The sequence below is a fragment of the Pelophylax lessonae genome, assembly GCF_965119305.1.
Source record: "Pelophylax lessonae genome assembly, chromosome: 10".
Classification (NCBI taxonomy): domain Eukaryota; kingdom Metazoa; phylum Chordata; class Amphibia; order Anura; family Ranidae; genus Pelophylax; species Pelophylax lessonae.
In genome coordinates, this window is record NC_138777.1 from 27263985 (window position 1) to 27290078 (window position 26094).

Below are 26094 nucleotides of genomic sequence, written 5' to 3' on the forward strand. Positions count from 1 at the left end.
GCTGCAGCTCAGTTTCAGGGTCTTGGCAATCTTCTTATAGCCCCGACCATCTTTATGTAGAGCAGCAATTCTTTTTTTCAGATCCTCAGAGAGTTCTTTGCCATGAGGTGCCATGTTGAACTTCCAGTGACCAGTATGAGAGAGTGAGAGTGATAACACCAAATTTAACACACCTGCTCACCATTCACACATGAGACCTTGTAACACTAACACCGGGGAGGGAAAATGGCTAATTGGGCCCAATTTGGACATTATCACTTAGGGGTGTACTCACTTTTCTTGCCAGTGGTTTAGACATTAATGGCTGTGTGTTGAGGTATTTTGAGGGGACAGCAAATTTACACTGTTATACAAGCTGTACACTCACTACTTCAGCCCTCAAATTTTCCACTCGCCTACTCGCATTTTGCGAGTGGAAAATTATGTAGGGCGAGCTCTGGTCAGGGGAAGAGAGGAGAGGAAAGCCGGCCGAAGGATTGGATAATGTCAGCGGCGGATCATCCCGCTGTAACAGCTTTAATTGTAATTGCCGGGCGCTCGCCGACATACACAGTCCCGCCTCCTAGCCCGGCTTCTTTGATAGACAGAACACCTGGCCAACCAGGACGTGTTCTGTTCTGTCTATCAAAGAAGCCGGGCTAGGAGGCGGGACTGTGTATGTCGGCGAGTGCCCGCCTGCCCGGCAATTACAATTAAAGCTGGTACAGCGGGATGAACTGCCGCTGACATTATCCGGCAAGCAGTACTGATGGAGGGGGTAAGCCGATCATCTCTTTTTTAGGCGAGCCGGTACAAGGGAGGGTGGATGGATGGCTGCCCTGTGCGTCTGTGTCATGGGAGGTTTAGGGGGCGCTGCCAGGAGTGTTTCTGTGACAGGAGAGAGCAGGATGTGCTCTCTCTCTGTCTTCTCGCCGGGCTTCACACTGCTGTCAGTATAGCGGCTGCAGAAGGGGAAGAAGATTGCGGCTCAGGAATGACACTGGATGTCAGATCCGGACTATACAGAGTTTGTTACCCGCCCCCTTTCCACATTGCTTGCTTTGACTCGGAGGACAGGGGATAACAAACTCTGTATAGTTCGGATCTGACATCCAGTGTCCTTCTGCAGCCGCATCTCTCCCGCCAGCTGTCCGTGCAAAGGTTTAGAAATTAATTGTCTTCTCCTCCGCTCCACCTCCACTCTGACTCTTTAAGGGGAGAAGAAGTCCCGATCTGATGTCTGCTATACTGACAGCAGGAATAGGCTTCTCTTATTCTCCTCCTCCGCTCTGGCATATGAAGAGGAGGATCACAGAGCGATGTGCCGCGCTGTATCTGAGGTCTGCATGCTGGAGGAAAGGGAGAACTACACTGGGGTACAAATCTTATCCTGTCACCTCCCAAATTCCCATCTCAGCACAATCCCCCCCTCCTGGCACAACACCCCCATCTCAGCACAATCCCCCCCCCAGCACAACCCCCCATCTCAGCACAATCCCCCCCCTCCTAGCACAACCCCCCATCCCAGCACAACCCCCCCATATCAGCACAATCCCCCCTCCTAGCACAACCCCCCCATCCCAGCACAACCCCCCCATCTCAGCACAATCCCCCCTCCTAGCACAACCCCCCCCCATCTCAGCACAATCCCCCCTCCTAGCACAACCCCCTCCTAGCACAACCCCCCCATCTCAGCACAATCCCCCCCTCCTAGCACAACCCCCCCATCCCAGCACAACCCCCCATCTCAGCCCAATCCCCCCTCCTAGCACAACCCCCCCATCCCAGCACAACCCCCCCATCTCAGCACAATCACCCCTCCTAGCACAACCCCCCCATCTCAGCACAACCCCCCCCCCTCCTAGCACAACCCCCCCATCTCAGCACAATCCCCCCCTACTAGCACAACCCCCCCATCTCAGCACAATCCCCCCCCCTCCTAGCACAACCCCCCCATCTCAGCACAGTCCCCCCCTCCTAGCACAACCCCCCATCTCAGCACAATCCCCCCTCCCTACTAGCACAGCCCCCCCATCTCAGCACAATTCCCCCCTCCCTCCTAGCACAACCCCCCCCATCTCAGCACAACCCCCCCATCTCAGCACAATCCCCCCTCCCTCCTAGCACAACCCCCCCTTCTCAGCACAACCCCCCCTCCTAGCACAACCCCCCCATCTCAGCACAATCCCCCCTCCTAGCACAACCCCCCCATCTCAGCACAGTCCCCCCCTCCTAGCACAACCCCCCCATCTCAGCACAGCCCCCCCCCCTCCTAGCACAACCCCCCATCTCAGCATATTCCCCCCCCTCCCATATTGATCCCACCTAGAAGTAATCATCTTCTCCCCACCCCTCCTGCTACAAATTCTCTTATTTCCCCCCCCAAGGACAATCCCCCAAAAAGTATTTGTACTAGGAGGGGTGGGGAGAAGATGATTACTTCTAGGTGGGATCGATATGGGGGGGAGGGGGGTTGTGCTGGGATGGGGAATTTGAGAGGTGACAATATAAGATTTCTTCTAGCAGGGGAATTGGGGGGGAGGGTGCTAGGAGGAGTGATTCGTGCTGGGGGGGGGGTGAGGATTTGTGCCAGGAGTGGGGATTTGGGGATCGTCCTTGTAGAGATTATTGGAATGGGGTGGGGGGATGGATTTGTGCCAGAACAGGAACTTGGGGCTGTTAAAAAGGGGTATTTGGGGGGGGGAGGGTTGTGCCAGTAGGAATAATGGGGGTTTTTTGTGCTAGGGGGAAAATTTTGATAGGGGGAGGATTTGACGGGTAGGATTTGTTCTAGGAGGTGAAATTTGGGGGGGGGGGGTACTAGGAGGGTGATTTGGGGGTTCCAGACCCTTGATGGGCACTGATTAGGCTGCACTGATGGGCACTGAAAACGTTATTAATATTTATTTTTGTAACTTCTGCATTAATGCAAAAACATTTAACAGTGTCATTTTATGAGATAATTTATGAGGGCGTGTTTAGGGGCGGGGCAGGGTAGGAGTTGGGTGGGGCAACTGGTGGCGAGTAACCCTTAAGGCCTGGCTAGTAGCTCAGGACTTTAAATTTTGAGCCCTGCACTACTTTACATTGTAGCAAAGTGTCATTTCTTCAGTGTTGTCACATGAAAAGGTATAATAAAATATTTACAAAAATGTCAGGGGTGTACTCACTTTTGTGAGATACTGTGTGTAGCAGTGATTGTGATTGTAACTTGTGGAGAATCATTCACTGTAATTTAAACCAAATACACCAGATTCATCTGCAGTGAATGTTTAGTGAATTTTAGACTTTTTGCTTTATATACATGTATACACCCTAGTGTCCTTCCAATGATCTAACGTTACCACTATACATTCATGCAAAACCCAGCTACCAAAGCCAATTATCCCTCAAACTTTTGTAGCTATCCCTACTCATAGTAAAGCGTAACCTATATACTGGTTCCTATTCTTTGTGTTTTGTGTTTCTTGTATGTTATAATGGAGTAGCTGTCAAAACTAGGTTGGGTTAACCCCTAAGCATTTTTTCTTTGATGCATGTGCTGTTGAAATCAATGGAAATGTATCAAAATGCATTTCAATGCAAGTGCGAAGGCACTCATCAGCGCATTGCTACTGTGATGTACGTTATGACGCAATGACATTTAATAGAAAGTGCAAGTAGATTGTTGTGGAGAGGATAGTTTACTACACAGCTGCTTATTAATACCAAACATTATCAGTTTGTTTTTATAAGCTTTATTTCAGTCTAAAATGGCAATATCCAGGATGAATGGAATTGAATGGTCCATTGTAGCAGGGGACTTTCTAAGGCAAATATATATAGAGGGTGGCACCATCAACCCAATGTACTGCTGAAGGACATTTGTTGTCTGTGTTAGTATTCTGCTGCTGGAGGAATCCTAACTGCTTTCATCATGCATTTTTTTTTCTCCATCTTCACTTCATAATTAATCCACCTGGGCCTTATAAGCCATACTTTCAGGGGGGCCTCTGTTCAGGGACCTTGGTTGTCTTTGCCCCATAGGCATTACCCTATACCAGTGATGGTGAACTTTGGCACCCCAGATGTTTTGGAACTACATTTCCAATGATGCTCATGCACTCTGCAGTGTAGTTGGGCATCATGGGAAATGTAGTTTCAAAACAGCTGGGGTGCCAATGTTCGCCATCACTGCCCTATACTGTAGGCCATCTTTTAGATCTTTCTTAATTATTAGACCTTCTAGCCTGGAATTAACACATTTATCAAGGAGACTCCTTTTGTGCCCCATACCATTATCTGTTGGCGAATGTGAATATTAATATCCAAAGACCTTTTTGGAACTTAATCTTGGATTTTGGCTGCTTCTCATTGGCGTCCCTTGTGCTCACCTGGCTTCTTCCCTGCCTGTTGTTCTTCAGCATCTTCCTGTCCAACAACTTTGTAAACTTTTGTTGCTTGTTTTTTATACCTGGGGTTCTTATCCTACAGAATACATCCAGTAACTCTCCTGATGAAGATCTGTTAATTATCAAAATGCGTTGATCTACAGTGTGATATGATTATCTGTATGATGTGTCTATGCAAACCATCTTACAAACTATTTTGTCATATGACATTGCATCCTATGCTTTTACCTTATGTACAATAAAAATTGTTGTATATTTTAAATAAATCTGTTGTGTTGATGGTTCCACCCACTATATATACATATATACTGTATGTAGCACCCTCCTAGGTAGGTGCTAGGTAAAACATATCTGTGACCCTGTTCTGCTTATCAGGAGGGTTTGCTCTGTTGGTTTAGCCTGTCACATGTTTCCAAGTGTGATTCACTGGGTCTGAGGGAGTGTCCCCACTATAGCCAATGAGGGAGCTCATTGGACAGTGGAGGAAACCTAGCCAGTGGCACACTCTGTTTTATGTCAGTTCCAGTGGGAGGGCATTACTGCAATGCATCCTGGGATTGCACATAAATAGGAGGGGAGCATGTGACAGGGTGTCTTTGGGTGGGAAGCCAGGTCCCAGGAGGAGGGTGACGGCTGTCTCTCCTCCTGTTGCTGAGGAAGGTGGTCCAGGCAGTCGGCCTAGGGACCAGAGGTTGAGCTGTGCTGCAGAAGGATCCAGTGTGCTGACCAAGTGGAGCTGCTGGGCAGAATACTTCTGGAAAAACAGTATCGGGAGTACTCAAGCATCTGCCCAGGGGTCTGCCTAAGAGAGGAGACCACTCCAGAGGGGTCAAGGGGATCAAGGAGTCAGCTAACCCAGAGTGTTACAGTAAAAGGGGTGCCAAGTTGTAAAGCCCTGACGATTAGGGGTTAAAGGGGGTGCCAGGAAGGGCCCTGAAGTTGCTCAGCAGTGCAGTCTATTATTAAAGTCAGCTACCTTAGGAAAGGATTGCCTTAGGAAGCTAATAGGACTCTTTCACAGTCAAAGGTGAAATACAGTAAGTGGCCCAGCCGTGACTAGCTCAATCAACGTTAACCAGCGTCAGTCAGTATTTTTTGTACAGTTCCTGCCTTTTTTTGCATAGTTCAGTTATTGGAGTATCTCACTCATCCCTTCTCCTATCCAAGTTACAAATAAAAACACAAAAAAACAAAGAAACTGGACTGGTCCTTGCCTGAGCTGTTGCTAATGGTAACCAAGGGGAACCCACACACAGCAGCTCCCATAGGAGTAGTGCTATATATATATATATATATATATATATATATATATATATATATATATTTATATATACCCTAGAACAGGGGTCTCCAAACTTTCTAAGCAAAGGGTAATATACTGTCTTTCAAGCTTTAGGAGGGCCAGTCTGTGGCCAGTGGGAAAAGAAAATATCTCAACATCAGTGCCCCATCATTGGTTTAAAAAAGAAAAATAGTGCCCCATTCTTGGCATCAATGAGAAGAATAGTGCCTCATCGAAGGTGTCAGTAGGGGGAATGGTGCCCAGTCCCTGGTGTCAGATGGTGAAATAGTGCCCAGGGGCCAGATAACGGCAAACAAAGGGCTACATCTAGCCCCCGGGCCACAGCTTGGAGACCACTGCCCTGGAAAGTCTCCTAGAAAGCAATTGTTAGGCACAGTGTCCATGGAAGCAGCAGCAATTTGGCGTGTAAAAAACAAAATTCAAGTTTATCATTGAAATCAACAACATGGGGCAACCTTCCAACTTCCTAACCCAAGGGCAGTACCAGATGTTCAAAAACCACTTTAAAAATGCAAAAGTGCATTTTCAAAGCATTTGCAAGCATTAAATATGTAATGCCAGTGGAGAGAAGCCTGTAATCAGATAGTAGTTTTAAATTCCAGTACAAGTGAAGGTCTTTTAATCTTATCTAAGTCTCTTGTATACTCCTTTTTTAGGTGAAAACCGTGTCATGATTTTAGCGGAATTATGGGACCATTTCTTCATGGAAATCCTGCCAACACTGCAAGCAATATTTTATCCTGTTCAGGTATTGATCAAACATTTCTGTAGAAAAATGTAAGACTATATATACAGAAAAGAGAAAATTGTATACAAAAACCACAAGGATAAATTTACATCATAACATTTTTCTAAATACCATAAAAATATAAAAAATATTGTTGCCATTAAAATAATACCTAATGCTAATGCATTAAAACACATTTTGTTGCATTGCTATTTACTTCTATTGGCCTCCCAACGCAAAAATGTGTCCTATTTTTTAAAATGCACTTTACTGCAGTACATAGATGAAGGCAGACAATGCGGGGAAGTAGGACACATGCATTCTTTTTTTTTTTTTTTTTTTTTACTTTATTTTTATTTGCATATAAAATTTCAATATACAGAGTTCCACCAATTTGATTTTGAATCGCAAGTTACTTAATTAAATTATACATCAAAAAGGCACACAAAAGAAATACATATACATTTTTCCCTTCCCACCCTCCCCCGACCTCCCAGGATTCCTCCCCTTCTTGCCAGCCGTTCCGCTCTATAATGCCTCCCCATAGTAGATATGCTAATTGTTTATTTCAATATATTTAGTTGATTTTTTAAATTCTTTCCATTTCCCCCATTTTCTTATCATATTTCTTGGAATCTCCTCTTGTGTATTACATAGGTATTCCATATTATAGTTATTATTTATCTTTTTACACCATTCCTTTATTTTCGGGCTCTCCTTTTCTCTCCACTTTTTTGGTATGGTTCCTTTTGCTGTGTTCAGCATTATTGGGACCAGGGTCATTTTATATTTTTTTAAGGGTATTGTTGTTTTGTGAAATAGGCATGCCCATGGATCGTCCGGCACTTTTATTTCGGTTATGTCTTCAATCAGTTGTCTAACCTCTAGCCAAAAATCTCTTATTTTGGGACAATCCCAAAATAAATGATAAATTGTACCTATGTTGCCGCAATCCCGCCAGCATTTATCTGTCTTGCCTGGTTGGTATTTATTTATCACTTCTGGGGTGATGTACCACCTATATAGACATTTATAGTTTAATTCTGTAGTACTGACATCTATGGCTGTGGATCCAGCCATCCCCAGTACAGTCCCTAGCTCCTGTCCTTGCAAATGTGTTCCTATTTCTTTCTCCCATTTCCCTATATATGGAGGTTTCTCCATACTGTGCCATTCCGTCAGCATTTTGTAAATCTGAGACACTCCATGCCTTTGCATGGGAGAGTAGCTCAGTTTCTCGATATTGTTAAGATTTTTTTCCGACCTAATCGGCTGTGGTAATGAGCTGACAAAATGTTTCAGCTGGAGATATCTCCAATTATCTATTTTTATATTATTATTTTCTTGTTTTAATTTCTGAAGTGTTTTTATGTGCCCTTTGTGTAAAATATCTTTTAATTGAGTGTTCCCTATCCAGTTTCCCCCCTGTTCTTCCTCCCCGAGAGGGAAATATTTAGTGCCGTTTAATGCTATCATTGGTGAGTTATATTCCCATTTCAATTGTTTTTTTATTCCATCCCATATTTTATAAACTACTTTTGTCAATTCATGTGCTCCCTGCGTTTCCCTATATTTTGGTGGAATCCAAATTGTTTTGTGTAACTGATTGTTATTTTGTGTACATTCTATCTCTACCCATCTTTTTTCTCTCCTTTCTATTTTTGTCCAGTCCACCATTCGTGTAATAATTACCGCCTTATAGTACCTCTCTATGTCTGGGGTGGCTAATCCTCCCTGTGCTTTGCTTCTTGTCAGGATCTTGTACTGTACTCTGGGTTTTTTCCACTGCCATATATACTTTGTCAGTAGGTTTCTAATTATCCTAAAAAAGATTGCGGGGATGTTTATTGGCAATAGAGAGAAGGTATATAAGATTTTTGGCAAGATAAACATCTTAACAACATTGTTTCTTCCAATCCATGAGATTTGACCATTTGATTTCTTTCTTATTTCTGTTTTTATTTCATTCAGTAACGGCATATAATTAGCTTGATATAATTTTTTAGTTTGAGGAGTTAAATATATCCCTAGGTATTTTAATTTTTCTTTTGTCCATGTATATGGGAAGTGTGTTTTTATACTTTGTTCTTCCTGAGTATTTAACCTTATGTTGAGAATCTCTGATTTAATTGGATTTATTTTAAAGTTTGACAACTTTCCATAATCTTTTAGCTCCTTTTGAATATTTGGGAGAGTAATCCTTGGATTTGTGATAATGCAAAGCAGGTCGTCAGCGTATGCTGCGACTTTGTGTTCTTCTTGATTTACCTTCACTCCTTTTATGTCTGCATTTTGTCTAATTTTTGCCAGTAATGGTTCCAGGGTTAACACGAACAATAGGGGTGACAGGGGGCACCCCTGTCTTGTCCCATTACTCATTCCAAATTTCTCTGATAAGCTTCCGTTTATTTTTATTTTTGCTGTGGAGTTGTTATATAATGCTTCTATCCATTGCCTCATTCTTAGGCCAATCCCTAGACTTTTTATGGTTTCTTTCATGAAGTCCCAGTCCACCCTATCAAAAGCCTTTTCGGCATCAATTGATAATAGGATGGAGGGGACTTCATGTTTTGTTGTTTTTTGTAAAAGTAGCAAGGTGCGTATAACATTATCCTTACCTTCTCGACCTGGAACGAATCCAGTCTGGTCCGGATGGATCCACATTTTTAATAAATCTTTTAATCTCGTTGCCAAAATTTTTGCAAATAATTTTGTATCTGTATTTAACAACGCGATTGGCCTATAACTAGAGCATAGGGTTTGATCTTTCCCTTCTTTCGGTATGACCGTTATATATGCCATTAGAGATTCTTCTCTTAGTTCTTCCTTCCCTATTTTATTCAGATATTCTATCATTTTTGGTATTAATATTTCTTTAAATCTTTTATAGTACTTTATTGTGTATCCATCTGGACCTGGACTCCTTCCATTTTGAGTGGTTTTTAATGCTTCTCTTATTTCACTTTCAGTAATTGGTGCTTCAAGAAGTTCCAATTTATCTTCTGGGATCTTGGGCAGGTTTGCTTCCTCAATATATTTTTGGATATTAATTATTCTTTCCTGCCTTGTTTTTGAGGTTTCTTTCTTCCGGACGTTATATAGCGTACTATAGAAGGCATGGAACGCTTTAGCTATTTCTGTAGTTGGATTTACTGTTTCATTTTTACTGTTTTTAATTTTTTCTATATAATTTTTTGATTTTTTCTTCCTCAGTAATCTTGCTAGGGATTTCCCTGGTTTATTTCCAAAGTTGTATCTGTATCTAGCTATCTTATTGAAGTGATTTCTAGATTCTTCTTCCAATAGATCTTTTAATTCATCTCTTTTAATTATAAGGTTTTCCTCTATTTCTTTTTTAAATTCTTTTTTATGTTTTTGTTCTAGATCATATATTTCTCTTATGAGTGTATTGATTTGATTGGACCTCTCTTTCTTTTTTTTTGAGGCACTGGCTATTAATATCCCTCGGATATACGCTTTGTGTGCTTCCCAGAGTGTAGCGGATGATATTTCTGGCGTATCATTCTTTTGAAAGTATAGCTCTAGTTCTTTTTCTAGTCTATTTCCTATTTCTTCATCTAGAATTAGTTCTTCATTTAACCTCCATGTTCCCATACTTTTGTGGTGTGTCGGTGTCTTGATTGTTAGGGTTAGGGGGGCATGGTCTGACAGTGTGATTGTACCTATTTCTGTAGTTTCTACAAATTCCAGCAGGCGGTGGTCAATAAAAAAGTAATCCAGTCTTGAGTACATCGAGTGTATTGAGGAGTAGTAAGTATAGTCTCTTTTTTTTGGATGTTGAACCCTCCATGCATCTACTAATTGGCTCTGGTGTAACTTAACCCTTATTTTCCTCAGTTTTTGGTCTCCTAGCGTCCTTACTCCCGATGTACTGTCGATGTTTGGATCTAAACAAAAATTTATATCTCCTGCCATTATCAGATAGCCTTTTTTAAAGCTCTCTAGGTCATACAGGATTCTCCCCAGATATTCACTTGGTTTTTTGTTTGGGTTATAGATATTAGCCAATGTCAGCTCCATCCCCCTTATTTGTCCCTTAAGGAAAATGTATCGACCATTCGGGTCTGTTTTCATTTCTTCTAAGGAGAATTCTGTATTTCCAGCTATTCCTATTGCTACTCCTCTTGCACGTTCTATTGGTGAATCTCCGTAATACCATTTAGGGAAGTGTTTAGAGAAAAGTTTTAAATTCGAGTGAAGAGAGATGTGCGTTTCCTGTAGAAAAGCAATATTTGCTGCTTCTCTCCTCAGCTCTTCCAATATCTTATACCTTTTTGTATGGGAGTTTAATCCTCTTACATTGTACGTTATTATTTTTAGTTGTTCATCTTTCATCTTTTTTTCCTTCTACTTGATCCAGTTCCTCCTCGGACACGGGGGCACCGGATCGATTTAAATTCTACTGACAGCATACTACCAATGTTGTTGGTCTGGCAGGCTTTTAAAATTTCTTTTCTTTTTTGGCAATGGAGAGTTTCACTATCCCTACCCTTCCCCCCCTCTCTCACCCTCCCCCCCCCTCCCCTCCCCCCCGCCTCCGTCCCCTTCCGTCTCATGTTGATATTTTTCTGATCCATTTTTGATCTTAGGGTATTTAGTTGTTTCTTTGGGTCATTCTCCCTGATACCCATTCCTTTGGGGTGGTGCTCTAGTGGGTTAGCACGATGTACCTCCCTCCTCAATTGGAAGGACATTCCGGCTTTGGGGGGGGGCTATCCTGCTTCCTTTGTATAGCTTACCTCCCTTCCACACATGCATTCTAGTGTGTTTCAGTGCATGCAATAAAATGCAACAATGCACTATAAACAGGCCATGTTCTGTTTTCAAAAGCCAGTTTATGTATTGACACTCCTCCTTAGACCCAGTTTGTCCGGACAGTATGGTCACCTGCTGATTTGTCATCATCTGCAGGCAGTTTAACCCTTCAATAAGACACAAACATTGAATCCAATGCAATTTTATTTAAGCTAATTGCAGTATGGAGGATGTTTTTCCAGTCTTTTGAAGTGTAAGAAGACAATAGCTTTCCAAAGCCCTGTCTCTGAATAGCTAACACTATGGGAGGGAACATGGAAAAAGTGGGTAAGGTCTAGCTAACTAGCTCAAAACAGAAGGGGAGGACAGAGGAAGATACCAAAATCACATTAGTAAACAAATTGCAGTGGCCCAATGCTGTCACTAGATGTCAGCATTCTACAAAAACATTATAACTTCATGCAATTCAATGCAAGACATGGAAGTGGGGCAAAACAGGCCCTTTAAATAAGACGTTGTCTACAGCACATTAAAAAGGGGCGGCCCGTCCATCGGGGGCGCAGGGGCGCCACCCCCCCTATCCATGAGTCCGGCCCCCTGATCTACATGCAAGGTGCCAGACACATGGAGTTCAATGGGTTTTTTTTTTTAAGCACGTAATTAGAGCCAGAGGCTCTAATAGGCTTCAAAAAAGGGTGGGCCCTCGTGGGCCCTCCCAGTTGTGTGAAATAGCGAATAAATATTCGCTATTGTCACATGGATCTTCCTCCTGGCTAATCAGGAAGTGGGTCCCGAGACCTGTTTCCCAATTGGCTGAAAGGAGAAGCCATGCCGTTTGCCATGGAGGAGGAGGGAGGAGACGAAGGAGACTGAGGGGGAAGAAGCCCCTGCCGCCGCTGCTGCTGCGGGATGGTGTGGTCGAGGGGGGGGGTATGGTGAGGTCGGTCTGCCACCCCCCCGGCCCATGGAGCACCAGCCGCCACTGACATTAAACTCCAAAACCTCCTGATGCAGCAAGTTCAGCCAGGAATTGGCTGTTTACCCAAACCAGCTCTATACAGTCCATGTACTATGGGTGATTAGACATCAGGATAAGATAAAATCAAAGATATCATCGAAATACAATTATAGCAGCATTACCATTTATGGAACGCAGGAATAGATGCGCTATCATAGAGTTGTGTGGGCTCAGCTGCTTGGCAGTAAATATTTGTGTTGCTGAATAGAATATCTATGGGGTTGTTAAATTTGTACAAATGGCTGCATACTACAAGGATGCAATGCTACAGCAGATGTCCATTGTGAGACGCTCTGAATTCAAACAAAGCCTGATTCTGTGGATTTGTTGTTTCTTGTTAAACAGATTGATTGTTCCATTTGTATCAATTGGCTACATGTTACAAGAACATAGAGCTATGGTTGGCTATTGTTGAAAGAATGGAACTATTTCCCCCTATTTTTTTTCCAATTACTGCAAAGCAGCTGAGCCCAAAGACCTGGTGACGTCTCTTTTCCTGCGTTCCATGGATTTTTACCCCAGATATAGCTGTGTTATGACGAGACCTTGGTTTTTTTTTATCCTGATGCTTGATTGCCCATAGTACAGGGACTGACAAAGTTTGTATTAGAGCTAAGTGTGTTATTGTCCTACGGACTATCTGCCACAACCCTAGGTTGTAGAACACAGAAAGGGAAAGAGGGGACCCTCCAGATGGGAATTTGTAGGCAGAAAAAAGTTGAGTATCAAAGATATAAAAACCAGTGGCGGGGCCCGTCCATTGGGGGTGCAGGGGTGCCGCCCCCCTATTCATGCATCCGGCCCCCTAATCTACATGCAGGGATTCCAATGGGTTTTTTTTTTTTTTTTAAGCATGTATCCAAAGGCTCTAATAGGCTTCAAAAAAGGGTGGGTTTGGGGCGCAGAGCACTGCGCCCTGAGCCCACCCAGTTGTTTGACAATAGCAAATATATTTTCGCTCTTGCCACACTGATTCTCCTTCTGGCCAATCAGACCCGTTTCCCGATTGGCCGAAAGGAGAAGCCATGCTATTGGCCAAGGAGGAGAAGGAGGGAGGAGACGCAGGGAAAGCCTACCTGCCCAGGGTGAGTGGGCCGGGGACTGGGTGGGGGGGGGGAGGTGGTTTCCAGGCTGGAGCTGGTGTGGTCTATCTGCCACCCCTGGCCCATGGAGCACCAGCCGCCACTGATAAAAATAGTAAATTTATTTCAGATATAAAAAGTGACATAATCACATGTCACATTATAGAACATTTGACCATCTGTAAGAGTACATGTTTACCATTGGTTCAATCAGAAAAAACAAAGGGGTTATGGGATGTGTGTATCCAACCCAATAGTTTTCACGCTGATATAGCCATATCCAACATGTTTTGGAACATAAAAAATTCCTTCTTCAAGGGATAAATAAGAACAGAGTACTTAGGTACCAATACAGATAGGGCCAGAGATCGCAAAGGGTAATACTTTGGCTCCTGAATGCATGCCTTTTCTAGATCATGACACAAGGTATGCCCCTGATATGAGGCCATGACAGGGGGGGGGGGGGGGGCCCACAACCTGTGAGGGGAGGCTTTTTTGGAAAGCAAATGCTCATAGACTTCTGCCGCATTGGACACCCTTGGGGATCGCCATGTATAAACACAGATCATGTTCCGTATGTAGGGCAATGGGTGGTAGTGTCAAGGATAGGGCATTAAAGCAATAAAATAAGGGTCTGGTTGAGTTTCAAGGATAGGGTATTAAAGTTTTATTGAGTTTAACAACCAATACCTGCATTAGGAATTTTGGGGGTTCAATGTTCTTAAAAAAAAAAAAATAACAAATGCAGCACTGTCACTGTAGGGCTTGCTGTGTGATTACTTGTTGGGCCCCCTCTGATTACCTGCAGACAGTCAATTAGGGTACAGTTCACGCATCCATCTTTACTCCCAGTTGCTCGGTACTCAATAAACAGTCCAGGGGTTTTGTGTTTTTGATTTTTTTTTGTGGAACTTGGATGGGAGAAGGGAATAGTGGGATACTACAACTTGAACTATTTACAGTTGATAAGGAAAACTCTCACTTGGCCTCACCAGGTTACTTGACGAAGCAGTCACACTGCTTTAACCCCACTGCCACTTGTATGGAAAGGGTAAGTCTCCTTGCTCTCTCCAGAAATAGACTTTATGCAACTACATTTTCTTCAGGATTCTCTCTAGCATCCCCTTTACTGACACCTGTCCACTGACTCTTCTAGCTGAAGGGGTTGCCCCCGCAGGTCAGATCCTTCCTGGTGTCACCTTTCCAATCAACTCTGCAGGACCTCTTGGTTCAGTTCCTCGCTAACTCTTTAGGCCCTCAGGTCGACCACCTGAGGCCACATTGCAACTTCTACAGAGAAGGAGGCAGTTTCCCCCTCCCTCCGGGACTCTGCTCTCCAGCTGAAATACCCTGAGCACATGTGCCAATGGCATTTATACAGTATCCCAGCAGGCACCGAGGCACTTTCCTCTGCCAATCACCAGGCCTGTACAAAATGCCTGGTCAAGTTTCCTCCCACTGTCCAATATGCCTCCCTATTGGACCAGTGTGAAACACTTCAGATAAACTGAGCTGCACCTGAGCACCATGATCAGACTTCATTAGCAGATCCTGCTCTCTGGTAGGCAGAGAACAATATACATTTACCTGGCAATCTTTCTGGTAAGCAGAAAAGATCCAAACTATACTCTCTCTAGTACCTACCTAGAAGGGTACTACACAAATATCTCATACTTACCTGCTATGTGTAATGGTTTTTCACAGAGCAGCCCCGATCCTCCTCTTCTGGGGTCCCCCACCAGCTCACCTGCCACCTCCCCCTTCCCAAGGGCCCCCGATAGCAAGCATCTTGCTAAGGGGGCACTATAATGTGCTTGCTCCTAAGCCAGCTCTGTGTGTCCATTGGCACACAGAGAGCAACTTGGCCCTGCCCCCACTCTCTCCTCAATGGCTGTGATTGACAGCAGCAGGAGCCAATGTCTAGGTGGCTAGTGTAATGCCAATTATACAGTAGGAACACCCTTATTTTATTTGCAGCAGCGCCAAGAACCCAACGGATTCCCACGGCTGGAATCGCAGGTGGTTGTGGACGGTTGAGTCTGCTCAGCTTGTACGAAGCAATGACAGGCTGACATTGGCCACAGCAAGTGTACATGGAGAAATTACCTCCGATTAGGAACAGATGATCAGTCCTAGACACAACTGACTGGAACCACATGTGAAGTCAGCCGCAAGAATCTGCTGATTTCTTGTCACAACTGGCAATACAAATACCGTGTCCATGAGGTCAGTTGCATTTTTATCTCAACGCCGCACCAAACGCACATGTCTGACTTTCCCTTATTAAAAACAGCGCATGTTCCCATCTCTGTGCTGCAGTGCGGTGCATTTAAAAAAAAAATACATTGAATTTTTTTTCCGTCGCTTTACTGCATTTGGAGGCCCATAGAAGTCAATGGTAATGCATCAAAATGCATGTCACATGTTTCGACAACAGGCATTCACAAGGATTAGTCATTGGCTGTTAACTCTATCCACTCCAATTTCTAACTTTAAAAAACACACTGGAAACATGCAATAGTCCATGTCAATAATGCATGTCAGTGCACAAAGGAAATGTACCTTGACACATGACACTACACCTTCCCAACGCTACAAACAAGGCAGCCATACACACATGTATAGCTCTTAATTAGCCCATAGTATGGGTTTGTGTAATGAGATCATGGCTTTTGTATATTATTTTATATATAATTTAAAAAAAAATTGTGTAGATCCATAAATTATTTTTATTTCTGAGGTTCTTTTCTTTTTTATCTTTTCTGTATATAATATATTTGTGGTTTAATAGAACCAGCACCAATTTGAAGTAGGTAATGTGCCCTCAAAACTGCCCATTTGTTTACTGGTCTTGGTTATTCTTCATTATTATAATGCTCAACTTCCTGTTAGCCTTGCCCTAATACATTGCAGTATGATCCCAGGAGGTGGGGCAACAGTAGGAATATTTTGTCTATAGAACGGTCCTCCACCTTTTTACCCCAAAGGAACCCTTTAAAAAAATGTTCAAGTCTTAGGGAACCCCTGTAAAAATGACTCCCTCGGGGTTCGATGAGAAAATTGCCCCTTACATTAGTGTTCAGGGTCCAGGAAGAATGCCACCCTTATAGACAGATAAAAAGGTCATTGATGTGGCTTTGGACTTGAATCTAATGGGAGTTAAACCAAATACAGCTCAAGGAACCCACACTAACCTCTGGAGACACCCAAGGTTTCCATGAAGCTCTAGCTGAGAACAGCTGCCATAGAGAGACTTAAGTTTTTCTCTTTTAGACCATTTCACTTTAAATCAGTAAATGAGGACCAGATGTCAAAGGAGTTATAGGCTAGGGCTTTTTTTCCCATAAAATAGGTGAAGGACTCACCTATGACCCCCCAAAAACCCCCCTTTCCCCACCCACAAATACACACCCTCCAGACCACATCAAATATTGAGTGTGGTCAAATTTCGGTGGGAGGGTCTTAAAGGGTTAATAAATGCCAAGAGTGCATAGAACCGTACATAATAAGTACAGAGTGCAGAGTTTAGTGGGGGTTACACACAGTGCAAGTTGCACTACATGCAGTATTTGGGGGTGCACTACACATAAAGTGCAGAATTCAGGGGAACTACACACAGAATGCAGACTTCAGCCTTCTCCCCAGCTGCTTACCTTTGCATCCCCCATCCACATCTAACCTTCACCCCTCTTCTTTTCTAGTACCTCCCTGCACACTGTAGGTGGCTTCACCTCTCTCACTTGCAGGGAAATTATCCAATGGGGGGGTCAGCATCTGCACTACACCCCAGGCGCCTGCATCTCCCTTGTCCCCATCCTGCACTCAGTGGGAGCCACGTAGGAGATCAGATCTGTGGGAGCCGTTGGAAGACAAGCTGTCACTTGTAAACACAGAAGTCGTAGTTCTGTGTTTACAAGTGATAGTGGTGAGCAGGGAGAAGAAGGCCTGAGCCAGAGGTGGTGGAACTGAGTTCAACCAAGTTCCAGCTTAAAAAAAAAAGGCCTGTTATAGGCATTCTACTAAGGCTTCATTTACCCTCTGCATTTTAGTGCAATTAGTTGAAAAGAACCCTGCTTGCTGCTTCTTTGTTGTGGTTTCAATCAAAACGCACTTTCCATAGAGACAAATGGTGGAGATTGGAGAATGAGATGAGGTGTGAATGTAGCCTAAAGTAGGCTATGATTTATATTTTACAGGGATGTTGGTACTCCATTAAATTTTATTATAGCCCCTCCCATTTCCTTTCAATAAAGTAGGCTATATATCAGTGATGGCGAACCTTGGCACCCCAGATGTTTTAGAACTACATTTCCCACGATGCTCAACTACACTGCAGAGTGCATGAGCATGATGGGAAATGTAGTTCCAAAACATCTGGGGTGCCAAGGTTCACCATCACTGCTATAGATGATATGATTTGCTTTTGAAAGAAAGAAAATCTCTAGATTCCCTAATCAACATACTCAGTGTTGATGGGGGAATGCCTCCCTCAGCGTTATTGTGTTCTGCCAGCAGGTGGGGGGGGGGGGGAGCAGGGAGCCTTCCTAGCAGACAGAAGAGAATGACTACTGCTAGCGGCTATAGCTGTAATTGAATATAAAAATCTGATAGGATGGTTGTTCCCAAGTTGGACGATCGATGGATGAACTTCAGTAAAACCAGCCTGCCCATAGATGTATTGAATCTTAGTCGAACCCTGCAAAACTGACCAAGATTTGATCCATCAATGGCTGGATTTACAGTCTTTGTGATATAGTATCACAAGTTGGAATTGTGTACTCAACCTCAGCATAACAAAGTGATATGTTGTTGGGTACATTCTTTAGCAATAAGTATCTGGTGTTTCCTTCTATTTTTTTGAACTTTAAAGCCTGCATCTACTCCATATATATTTTGGGCCCCACCCTTTTGGCATCTACCAACATCTACGTGTTCTGAAAAGCAGCAGTTAATAGGACTACAGGAGTTATGATGACATAATAACTGTGAGTTGGTAGAAGTTGCCCTCATTAAGACCTATATGTATGGAGATTGAAGTTATTAATTAACATTAGATCAAATGTTCCTTTTGTGGTTTCACTAAATTGCTGTATTATGTCTCGGATGTATTAATGATTAGCAGCTGTCGTGAACACTGTTGCCTCTAGGGGACAAGAATTCTTAATAGAGTAGGGAATGTAGAAATGTAAAATGAAAGCCTAAGCTGAAACCGTGATTATCGGCATGTAACAACTAGAACCAGTGAATTACTAATTACCTCCCGTAAAAATGGCAAAAAGTCTACTCAGTTTACTTTTAATCACCTAATTCAGTGCATCAGTTTTAGATTTCCAGTGTGTTTAAATGACATTGTGTATTATGCAACCTCCCTCTAATGCTCCAGTGTTTGTGGGCTAGGATGTGATGGGCTCAGAGGAAGAGTAGTTTTGTGGTTAAATGTCTTATTTATAGGGTTATGTAGCTGGAGGCTGCTTGGGGCACACAGGAGTCCTGCCTGGGTATCAATTGGAGCATGATGTTCTTGGGCTGAGAACCAGACTGGTGGGTTGACTATCAACAAGAAGTGCTGTTTTGGTAATACTGGCTTCTTCAGACCTAAAGGTCAGTACTGATAATAGTGCCACCAGGGTAAGGTGCACCAGATGCATGAGTAGACTGGCCATTAGAAAAGAAATGAACTACCCAACATTAAGACTGGTCATTAAGTACCACCACTGTACCACCACTGTTCACCTCACATTGGTTGGGTGAGCCCTCATGAGACAAGCATGTATATTCTTGGATAGCCTTGTATTTGCATGTCATTAGCAAGGGATCAAGAATGGGAAGACATTGCCAAGAGCTCTAAAAAGTATGAGCAGTCATGTACTATAGCTGGCCAGAGAAGAATAGAATTTCGAACAAAAAAATAATCTTAGGAAAATTTGTACAGAAATTCTCAGAACATTTGTTTGTAATTCAAAAGATTATGTTTACTTTGAACATTTGATTTTGGAATGAATAGACGTTACCAAACAAAAACCACATAACACTGTTGGAAATGTGTTCTTTCGAGAAGAAATTTCCATCCTGCACCTTCTAATTTTCTGTGGCAAAAAGAATATCCATTTAACCCACTAATGATTAAAATAGAATAAACTTTTTAGAACCTTCTTTTCCCAAGAAAACTATTTCGAAATTTTACCCATCTTTGGCCAGCTTTAACCAAAGTTGAAATGGACTTCTGTTGGATTGTGTGCAGTGTATATTGATATCTTCAGTGGGTTTCCATCCCAGTTGCATTTTCTTTGGAGGTCCAGGCTGATTTTCTGTAACATTCTGTCTATCCATGGCCACTGAGCACCACTGTCATTCACCGCAAAGAGGTTGGGTTAGTCCTCAAGAGACAAGCGTGTGTATTCTGGTGTTCCCTGGATTGTCTGGCATTGGCGAGGGATCAAGAATGGGCAGACCTTCCCAATGGTTTTAAAACTGTAAGCAGTCATGTATTATGCCACAAACCATAGGAAGAAGTTGTTCTTCAAGTCCAATGCGGCTGAGCAAACCTGACAATAAGTCTATGATAGAATATTGTGAATGTGAAAGATCCTGCCCATTCCACTGAAGTTAGAGCTGACCTCTTTTGGATCATATGCAGTGTACATTGCCATCTTCAGTGGATTATATGTCAGTTTCAGGGGTTGGATTTTCAGGTTATTTGTATATACGCTAGCCAAATTTTGGTTCTAATCTTTTTTGGACTTGGCCACCAAGGCCAAAGTTTTTAGTTGCTGAGTTACAGAATTCCATGTATGTGTCCAGTAAAACCTGTGATATCATCCTCTCTGTACAACACTGCCTGGAACCAAGGACTCTTGGCCCCAAAATAGACATGAGGAGCATACTAAATGCAGCGTTATAGAATTAAAGGTAAACTGCGTGAGCCCACTGGCTCAAAAACATTGGCTTGGTTGACTTTGTGTTTTACTTATTGACATCACTTGCTGGATGGTTTATAACGGAAGTATGAGGCCGGACAAAATGTAGGTTGCCATTGTTGAGCTCTCCCTCTTACAACATACCAGTTGCCTGGATCTTATGCTGATCTATTGGCCTTAGTATTTTCTTGGATACTGTCCTGGAAGAAGTATACAATCAAGTGTTCTGGCTTCACATTGGTTTTCTTCTCTCTATGCTCATTGTGGATCATAAAATATTATTGACAGATGCAGCAAAGCAAATAGTATTCTTAAAAGGATATCAACAATATCAACTACAGTATTTTTTTCAATGCAGATTTCTTAGATTATTTTTACTGCGGCAAATTGCAATCTGATCAGTCCCGGAATTTTGCATATCACTGCAGTAAGGACACTTGTGACCCCTTGTCGCTCTTTGCAATAAGACTGACATGTTTGTACTTGTCTTCCAGGGCCAGGAGCTCACTATCCGTCAAATTGCTCTGCTTGGCTTCAGGGACTTGGTCTTATTAAAGGTGAACCTGGACAAAGCACTACCTCTGATGCAGTCTCGGATCCCACCGCCCATCCTGCAGATGCTGCTGGTCCTTCAGGTAGGATTGAAAGATGGTGATTGGACGTAATAGTATGGTTCTCCATGCCAGGGCTCAGTGACTTTTGGTGAAAGAAGATTTTACATTATGAGGCTATATTTTGGCACTTTTTCACTGCAAGTATCGCCTCGGCTCTACTCGGCCCTGCTTGGCCCGGTTTGCTTTTCCACTGCTGGTACCGCATGGTGTGGTGTTGGAACAGTTCGGTACGGTACGGTATGGTTTGCTTTTCCACTAAAGTAGTACTAAAGTTAAGTGGGTGGGATAACAACGGGGTGGGTGGGATTCTCTGACCAATCAGTGGCTAGTAGTGACTGCATGCAAAGGATTGTACCGGGTATGGTACCTCTTGGAACCACAATCCAGGTGGTACTGTTTTTGAGAGCCGTACCGTTCTGTTCCATGCAGTGGAAAAGTGCCGCTGTACCGTACTGTACCGAACCGCTCCTACACCGTACCATGCGGTACCAGCAGTGGAAAAGCACAAAAGCGAGCCGAACCGTTCGGTTCCATGCAGTGGAAAAGCGCCATTTATTGACACTGAAAAAATATTTTTATTTTGAAACATTCCACATTTATCTTATAAAAATTGGTGAAAAAGTGGGCAAAAGTATGCAGGTAAATAGTATGAAGTTTTGAAAACAGAAAACATTTTGTCGCTGGTAAAAATTAAGTCCTTTAGGGGTCCAGTCACACATTGTAAATGGCTTCCCAGTGCACCTTCATGTCAGTAAACTGCAGCTCTGAAAAAAAAACAAAAAAAGAAAGAAAAGTGCAGATATGATTTACGTTCATTTTGTTCATTGGCAGCACATTAAAAAGAATGGGATGTCTTAGCGTAACACACATTAATGCGCTACATAATGTGCATTACTGTAACACATGAGAGCAGAAAGGTGTGAAGCCAGGCATGAAGGAAACCTAATGAAAACTTTATGTACATATTTTTATATATATATATATATATATATACTGTATATATATTCTAGTCCATAAACAGGGTTTCAAAGCAGGGATTGCCAATCATATTTCCAAATATACTGATGACTACTTACAAATATAAATAGGAAGTATGATAATCTAAATATGGCACAGCAAGCACGTAATTAAAGTACTATGCATCTAAGGTCAAAACCCTTTTTTCATTTTGGATACATTGTGGGTGGGTTAAGCCCCCTGTTATTTTTTTGGCCGTCTGTGTCTCTTTTGGGAGTCATCCTTTCACTTTCTGTCCTATTGACTCAAGGCTATCTTTCCAATATGAGGGGGGGTTGTCACAAATGCAAGTGTCTCCATTGGATGACTTCCCCACTATTCCTGTTCTGCTGGTCACCCAGATTTTGGAATCTCACTTTCGTTCATGATGGCATTGGGGATCAGGAAGGACATTTAAAGAGGGTAAATATCTTTAACAGGGATCCACACAGAATTAAAAAAACCTGACAGGCCTACCAACCTCCCTCCCTCTCTTGGCCTCTAACTTTTTGACCCCCTTTCCCCCCTAGTCTACCCTGGCTTTTCCTTACTTTTCCACCTGCTGGGTGCGCAACCCCTTTTCCGTTTTTCTCCCCCCCAACCATCCCTTGGTTTCTGCTTGGTCTTTCCTTTTTTGAATTTATATAGGATGCATACTATACCACTATATGGATGTTGCAGGGCCCAGGGGAGGCCCCGTTATTGTTGGGAACATCCCTAGGACCCTCTGACCGTCATGGCCTCGGTACCATGCCTATCTGTTGCTGTTATATCTGCTCTCGGGAGGGTTTTTTTTTTTACATGTCTTGTCTTCTTTGCCTTCTTTTTGCAACCTAAAGCTGGATACACACTATCCAACTTTTGTGGTTAGATTTCCTTCAGATTTACCTTTTCTATGTAGTGCAAGGGCCTGCCAGATTGCATACAAATTGAAAGTGTTTAGGTTTGACCTCCTATTATATGGTCTAAAGGAAAAAGTCTTCAGAAAATCTTATAGTGTGTATGGCCCATTACCCTTGTTACAATTGTCAAAGCTAGCCCCAGTGTGTAACTTTTGCATATCATCTTCTTGTAATAACCAAATAAATACTATTGAAACAGAAAAAAACCTGACAGACGTTCTAGTCCCTCTTCATTCTATCCATATCTATTTCTGGCCTTTGATAGTTAGATTTCCCAGTAGCAATGATTTTACTAGACAGTAGGTGAGGGACAATCCATAACAGGGAAACAGACAACAATAAAAAGCTGAAAGGGGTTCTAGTCCTTCGACTATCTAAAGTTTGGCTTTACATACACATTAAAAGGTAATTCCGAATGAGCACCCAATGCCAGTACACTTGTGTGGGTGGGGCTCATCACCCAATGTGGGGACCCTTGTGAACGTGCTAGCTAATGCCCGGGAAATAGGCACAGGGTCGCAGACGTGATCATTCGCATTGAGGCAGCACCCTAACTTCGAAGTGAGCCGTCCGCCTCGTACAGTTCAATTTTACACATTAAGCTCTTTACTCTGAAGCTCTCTTCCCATACCACTGTTCACTACCTCTTCTGAATGTAGCATTTTGAGGAGACACCACAGAGCCTATGTCCCGCTGCGCCAGCACAGCCTTGACTGGCACCCAAACAGAGATGAGAGCACAGAGACCCAGTGGTGTATTTTGTTTTTGTGCTGCCCTAGGCAAGACTAAAATTGGAGGGGGGATGAGAAAGGGAGGTGAGAGAGAGAGGGGGGGGGGATAAGACAGGGGGATGAGAGAGAAAGAGAGAGGTGAGGGAGAGGAGGGGTGAGAGAGCGAGAGAGAGGGGGGTAGGTGAGAGAGGGTGAGTGAGAGCGAGAGAGGGGGGGTGAGAGAGGGGGGGTGAGAAAGGCGGCTCTAGCAACCAGTGGTCAATAGAGTCTCAAGTGGGGGGTGGCTTTTGTGCTGCCCCCCTGCAAAGTGCTGCCCTAGGCCTGGGCCTTGTTGGCCTAGGCCAAAATACAGCACTGCAGAGACTGCTCTGGTGTAGAAATGTCCTGACAATCAGAAGGGTGCTGGTTAGGTCCGTAATCCCGACAGCTGTACAATTAAGAAGTAGGCAACCGCACACCAACTTGAGAGTAGAAGATGATAAAAACCATTTATTGAAAATCCATAAAATCCAAAACGACAAACCAGGGACAGGAGGGCAGAAAATAGTTGACGCGTTTCACGAAACTATATTCGCTTAGTCATAACCTCGCCCACAGTGACAATGTGAGGATCCCACTATTTACCCAGCGTGGACCTTTGGTTGTGAAATTAACTTTAACACTTTAGTGGATCTACTTCTTACTCTCCCATTCTTCTCATATCTCCAGGCTAGGTGCATGGGTTCCCTGTGCCGCAATGTTGGTCCCAAGTGTAGGGAACCAGTGACTGGGGAGGGAGTCAGCTCAACAACCCCTCTCGCTACCAGGGTTACTGTCACCAGGCCTAGTAATAACTGGCTTGCTGCAATAACACTCTTCACCACTCATCGGTTGCTGATGTCAACAGCGTGTTAGCTAAGTCTTCTGTCAACTCCTTTGCACACGTAACCCTTGTATGGTGGCCCTCCTTCCACTCTTCATTATTTGACTTTTTGTTGTACAAGCCCTGGTTCTTTGGATTCGGCATTACATGCATCTCCTTTACAAGAACTTCAGACCAGGCACCTTTGTGTTAACTTGGAACTTTAAGTGCCGGTTCACACTGCCGCGGCACGACTTCGGGGGCGACCTGTGAAGTCGCGTGCACCGTGACTTCGGCGCGACTTGCACGGACTTCATATAATGTCAATGCGAGTCGCTCCGATGTCGCCCTGGAGCAGTACAGGAACTATTTTCTAAGTTGGAGCGACTTGAGTCGCTCCTATTAGAACGGTTCCCGTAGCACTGCATGGACTGCGACTTGTCAGGCTGACCAGTCGCCTGACAAGTCGCGGTAGTGCGAATGGGCACTTACTGAGAAGCATTCAGTTGATATAGCACACAGCCTCTTTACAGTCAATGCTTCCCCACTCTAACTCCCTCTCCTATACAGGATGTTTCCCTTATCAGGCTACCATTTTATACCCCAGAGAAATGTAAAGTCCATAAAGTCCTCAATTTTTTTTTTGTTTTTTTTTTTTGGGGGGGGGGGGGGAGGCACCTCTGAGTAGGAATCACACAATGCAGCACTTCCCTTGCTAGTTCCCATGTGGAGGAAAAAGCCCTGAAATGTTACGTCCTCTTGTATTTTTGGGCCACAGAGAAAGCAAGACCATCAACACCTGGGAGTTGGTAACCTTTAACCCTTCCCTAACTCTTTGGGCGAATTGCTCACTCAATATACATTACATAAAACAGTTCACATTACAATGATAGATTCTCACAGGTAATACAACATAACAGAAACTTTGATATTGCATTCAGACATGCTTACACTTGCCCTTTAAGTTTGGATTCAAATATTGGACAGTGAGTGTGAGGAGATCGGTGAAATGGGTGATAAGTTTGGCACACATGACCTTATGACCTGAACTTTCCATTTCAGTCTATTTTAATACTTGAATTGGTAAACTATTAGTATTGCATAAGATAGCGTTACCACAAAATCATGTGGTTTATCAGGTCATGAACTAACTCCGGGTTCGAATAATTAAATCAAACTGATTTTTTTGCTGTAAAAACTGAAATTTTAAGAAAGCACGCAACCGGAAAGTGACACCAAAAATGAAGCACCATACCTTTTGCTGACACCAACAGTGGATCATTATTCCTCCCACTGACACCAATGATGAGAGACTATTCCTCCCACTGACACCAATGATGAGAGACTATTGCTCCCACTGACACCAGTGATGAGAGACTATTCCTCCCACTGACACCAATGATAAGAGACTATTTCTCCCACTGACACCAATGATGAGAGACTATTCCTCCCATTGACACCAATGATGAGAGACTATTCCTCCCACTGACACCAATGATGAGAGACTATTCCTCCCACTGACACCAATGATGAGAGACTATTTCTCCCACTGACACCAATGATGAGAGACTATTCCTCCCACTGACACCAATGATGAGAGGCTATTCCTCCCACTGACACCAATGATGAGAGACTATTCCTCTCACTGACACCAATGATGAGAGACTATTCCTCCCACTGACACCAATGATGGGGCACTATTCCTCCCACTGACACCAATAATGAGAGACTATTCCTCCCACTGACACCAATGACGCAATGACGAGAGACTATTGATCTTTTATTGAAAAGAATCAAGCAACATATTTTATACAAAA

The 26094-nt window shown here is 43.4% G+C and overlaps 2 protein-coding genes across 2 annotated transcripts in view; one reads left to right on the top strand and one right to left on the bottom strand.

Moving 5' to 3' along the window:
- PRR5L (proline rich 5 like) overlaps nt 1-26094 on the top strand; it is a 137009-nt gene that overhangs the window by 79840 nt on the left and 31075 nt on the right. Inside the window, exons 6-7 of the mRNA XM_082269807.1 lie at nt 6330-6421; nt 20688-20828. Of these exons, the coding sequence (XP_082125933.1) occupies nt 6330-6421; nt 20688-20828 (233 nt within the window). The remainder of the gene's footprint in view (nt 1-6329; nt 6422-20687; nt 20829-26094) is intronic.
- RAG2 (recombination activating 2) overlaps nt 1-26094 on the bottom strand; it is a gene marked incomplete at its 5' end in the record, with an annotated part of 350031 nt that overhangs the window by 35988 nt on the left and 287949 nt on the right. The window lies entirely within an intron of this gene.